This window comes from Crocuta crocuta, unplaced genomic scaffold (genome assembly GCF_008692635.1).
Source record: "Crocuta crocuta isolate KB4526 unplaced genomic scaffold, BGI_CrCroc_1.0 scaffold323, whole genome shotgun sequence".
In the NCBI taxonomy this organism is placed as follows: domain Eukaryota; kingdom Metazoa; phylum Chordata; class Mammalia; order Carnivora; family Hyaenidae; genus Crocuta; species Crocuta crocuta.
This window is the reverse complement of record NW_027536465.1, coordinates 2,650,168-2,654,847: the sequence shown is the minus strand read 5'-3', so window position 1 is coordinate 2,654,847 and position 4,680 is coordinate 2,650,168. Positions and strand designations below refer to the sequence as shown.

Here is a 4,680-nt window from a genome sequence, read left to right as displayed (position 1 = left end):
ACCCTAGACATCTCCTCTCCAAGCCATGACCCAAGTCTATCTCTTTGTCTCCACTGTCACTACCTAGTTCAGGCATCAGCGGATTGTTAATGGGCACCTATGTCCCCCATGCACTTCCTGGAACTGTGGTCTCATGCTTACAGGTTCGATCTCAATTGATGTCACCAGAGCAGTCTGATCACCAAGGGCAAAAGAATGTGAGTGGGTCACAGCTAGTTCTTTTCCACCATGAGTGAATAGCTCAGAATATTATGATTCTGGCACATAAAGGACAATAACTGTATCATCATCAACATCATCATCATTGCCATCATCATCATCATCATTATCTATCTCCAGAGTGGGCCCACGTTTCTGCAATATTTTAGGCTTTGCAGGTTGTATGATCTCTGTTGTAGCACAGAAGCAGCCATTCAACAAATGGGCCTGGTTAGTGTCCCAATAAAGCTTTATTTACAAAAACATTTGGTGGGCCAGACCTGGCCTGCCTATAGGCCTTACTTTGCCTGCCCTTGTCCTGGACTATCACTAAATCTCCTTCCAGGCCCACCTGCCTCCTTTCTTACCCTCCTCCTATCCTTTCCCTACAAAGCAGACAAGGTGGTCTTTCAAACTGTGAACCAAATTACATCACTCTCTTGCACAAAGCCATCCAATGGCTTTTAGCCCTAGAATAAAATCCAAAGCCCTCTGTGGCATCTGCCTATGTTTCCAGCCCCTTCTTGAGACATCCTCCCAACTTCTTCACTAGGTTCCAGATGCTTTCTTTCCCGGTCCCTGGATACTCCAAGCTCTTTTCCACATGCGCGGCTTCACTCAGCTTCTTCTTTCTGCCTGGAATGGTCTTTACTGTCCTCTCGGTGTGGCTAGTTATTCTTAGCCTTCACGTCTCCTCTTTAGAGGGACCTCCATCCAGAAATTCTGCCCTTTTCTCCATTTCCAGTGATGCCTATACAAGCACTCTTTCCCTATCACTGTCCTGTCACTTAACTGGTCATGTGACTTGCCTGTCCAGTGCTCAGGCATGTGCTCTCCCTGAGGGCAGGAACTACCTCTGCTCCACCCAGCACCCGGCATACAATAGGCACTTCTTATCACCTAATGACTGAGTGAGTGGGTGTGTAGAGATTCTTTCCTGGAAACAAGAGGGTATTTTTCATTCTAGGAAGGGTTCGGTAATAGCTGCCATGTGCCATGTCATATCCTGAGCCTGGCAAGAGAGCTGGGAGGTGTTGGAGATGTTGGGTCTGCACCCAGGAAGACTGAATCCATACGAATGCTATAAGCTGTGGGCAGTAAGAGTCCTGGGAGGGAAAAGTCAGGGAAATATGGGCTGTAGCACAGCACAGGGGCCTGGGAAACAGGGGCCTTTCCTTGACACCACACACCTGACACCGTAATGCACCTTCCAAAGACTGAGCATACCTTCCCAATGGAATGTTGCAAAGTTCTTAGGGAGGTTGAGTTGAGAGGGGCTATAAATGTTGCAAGTGTGAATTAGCTACTGTGACACAGAGCCACAGTCCTATTTTGTCAACCATAACACAAAAATCAAGCATTTTTTTCCAGTTAAGAGTAAAAAAACCAAACCCTCAAAGTTAAGCCCTGAGCGTCATCACTGCCAGATCACATTGTGTACCTCTCTCCTGGTCCCACTATAGGCCTGCTTTTCCTTTGGATGCTTCAGGCTATAGGAACCTAAGACAGCTTCCCTGGGGAAGTAGCACTTGAACTTAACCAGTGGAGGAGATGGGGGCAGGTATATCAACTAGGAAATAGAATGATCTCCTCCATAAGAAGTCCCAACTTGGGGGATGATGAGCCCTCGATTCAAGGCCTGGCTGGAAAGCAGTGTAAACACTTTACAGAGCTTGTGTTCAGTGATTAGCACATTTGAATCTCAGTCTCCCTTGAGAGTTGAATCTCAAGTTCCCAGGAGACAGGCTTGTGTACCTGGACTGAGAAAAGGGGTCAATGGCAGTGCCATATTGGAGAGCAATGCCGGAGACCCAAGGGGAGAGAGAGGAGCTCAAGCAGGAGAATGAGGAGGGCATCTGGAGAAGCAGGAACAGAATTAGCCTAATGTTTTAAGGAGAGAGTGGTTCGCTGGTGTCAAATCCTACAGAGGTCAAGTAAGATAAGGACAGAAACAAAGACATTGGAGGGTATTGATGACTTTGGGGACAGCAAAATCGTCACTGGATTGGGTGTTGGGGGAGAAAGCCAGATGGAGGGTGGTGGCAGCTGAGGAGGCAGAGACAATGTCTCTGACCGTAATCACCCTGTTTTCCTATGATGTGTCCCTATTTCTGCAGGGAGCCCTGGACCAGCCATCTGGAGTCTGGGTTCCAGTCCTGGCCGTGCTCCTGGCTGCACTGATGATGGTAGATCTGCAAAGTCTCTTCCATTTTCTTTGCTCTGCTGTTCTAGGGAGGCTGGGAGTGAATGGCATTGTGCAGACGGACAACTCGTGGAATGGTGCAGAGCAAGGATAAATATTTGTTGTCCACAGGAAGCCATGAGCTGTCACTTTGGGTGGAAGGCCATCTGGGATGAGGGGTCTAGCTACCGGCACTAACAGGGCAGGTGCTGGGATGGGGAAAGGGCTCTGTTCCAACAAGCCCCATTGTGATTTCAGCAGGTGACAGGTGGCAGGTGCTACCCATCCTGAGAGGCATCAGGTGCTCGAGAAGATGCAATCTTCAAGATGACCCGCACTGTAGGAGCTGAGGCTTATTAGGAGTGTCTAAGTTAACTCACAGGTTGGACAAGTCAGGAAAGAGGCTCTGAGAACTAAGTAGGAGATCAAGGTTAAGGGTTTGTGTTCCGTGGAGGGAGAAGGTGTGGGATCAGATGGGGCAGTGAGAGGCAGCAGTAAGGAAGAGGGCAGTAAGAAGGCCAGACTTGCTCTGCCCATCCAGACCTCTGAAAGTGGTCTAACTGGGCTAGTCCCTTTTGGGGAGCCCAATGTACTAACATCTCTGCTTACAGAACAGATGGGTGAAAGGCTGGTCTAGAAGCAGGATATTACATGCCCCATATTACATTTTGATTGTCCATGATTTCCTGAGACCTGGTCAGTTCTAGCAAATGAAAACCCACTGTGACCTTGAAACCTGACTAAGCCGATGGGCATCCAAAAGATCCCTGGTCAGAGCAGATGCAGAAGGAGACGGAACTCTGAACAACAAGCTGTTGAGAAGAAACTTCAGATAAAGTCAGAGGCTAAAAATATTTACAAGAGTAAAATCACGTTCTAACCTTTTCAAAGCCAACTGCCATTATGTATATTTAAATAAATATTTAAATTAATGTATGTAAATCTAGAAGTTCTAGATATAGACATTTCTCTTTCAATTATTCTCTATCCTTTTGTAAATAAAGGTGTGTTAGCCTCATAACTTTGGAAGATATCTGTCTTAAGACAATGGAAGTACTGTTGCATCTGTGGTAATAGCATATTAAAGGATTGATCATTTTAGTGGATGACTCACTTTCTCCCAAGGTCTTCCCAACAGTGTGGCTCCTTATTGCTCTGAAAACTCCTGTTTCTCTTTTAATGGTCCCCTCAAATTTGCTTCCTCTACCAGCCTTGTTCTTTGCTTTTCCATCACTACCAGAATAAATCATATCCCTCTCAGGGTGCCTGAGTGGCTCCGTCGGTCTAGTGTCTGACTCTTGATTTTGGCTCGGGTCATGATCCCAGGCTCATGGGACTGAGTCCCACTTCAGACTCTGTGCTGAGCATGGAGCCTGCTTAAGACTCTCTCTTGGGGTGCCTGGGTGGCTCAGTCAGTAAAGTGTCTGACACTTGGTTTCAGCTCAGGTCACGATATCATAGTATGTGGGTTCGAGCCCTACTCTCAGTGTGGAACCTGCTTGGGATTCTCTCTTTCCCTCTTTCTCTGCCCCTACCCCACTTGGTCTCTCTATCTCTTTCTCAAAATAAATAAATAAACTTTAAGAAAAGCTCTTTCTCCCTCTCCTTCTGCCACTCTCTCCCAGCTCACACGTGCTCTCTCTCTAAAATAAAATAAATCCTGTTTCTCTGCTGTGTCTCTGTGTGTCCCCATATTCTGTCCTGTGTTAGGGAAAATTGCATGTTGTCCTCTCTGTGAGGCCAGAAGTCCCTTGAGGTAAGGGATTTTGTTGTGTTCCCCAGTGTTAAGCCTCCTTGAACGTACCAAATGTGCAGGACATATTTAATCAGCAAATGAATGATTGCAAGAATGAAGGTTGGGTCATCTAGACATTTGCCCTTCCAATGATGAGCTCACATGGGTAAGCACACAAGGCCCCAGGCAGCGATGTTCTGGGGAGGATCTCATTATTAAAATCCACTTTAAATTTCGGTCTCTTTTTTAATAGACTTACTGCACGATTTACCAGGCCGAATTGAATGAAGTCAGGATGCATGCAGTTAGAGAGGCACTTCCCTTACATGTCAGGAAAGGAGGATCCTGGGTTTCAGAAGCCCAGAAGAGGGAGGTCTTCTTTTGGTCTCAGTGAAGGATGCTTCTAGAAGCTTTGGCTTTGCTTATCTGGAGCTCTGGACCTCGTTGGAATAAGTCGGTGGCAAGTTCACCGGTTCTGGGACAACCACTGGGTTTGTCATATAGACATTTGGGAGGACCACGCCCACCTGGAAAACAAAGGCACACGGGGGGCGGGGGGGGGGGG

General features: G+C 47.1%; 1 protein-coding gene across 1 annotated transcript in view; it reads right to left on the bottom strand.

The window, feature by feature from the left end:
- Positions 1 to 4,537: 4,537 nt before the first annotated feature.
- The window catches only part of LOC144218849 (membrane-spanning 4-domains subfamily A member 8-like), a 12,691-nt gene continuing 12,548 nt past the window's right edge, over positions 4,538 to 4,680 (bottom strand). The window contains exon 6 of the mRNA XM_077748820.1: positions 4,538 to 4,642. Within this exon, the coding sequence (XP_077604946.1) occupies positions 4,538 to 4,642 (105 nt within the window). The remainder of the gene's footprint in view (positions 4,643 to 4,680) is intronic.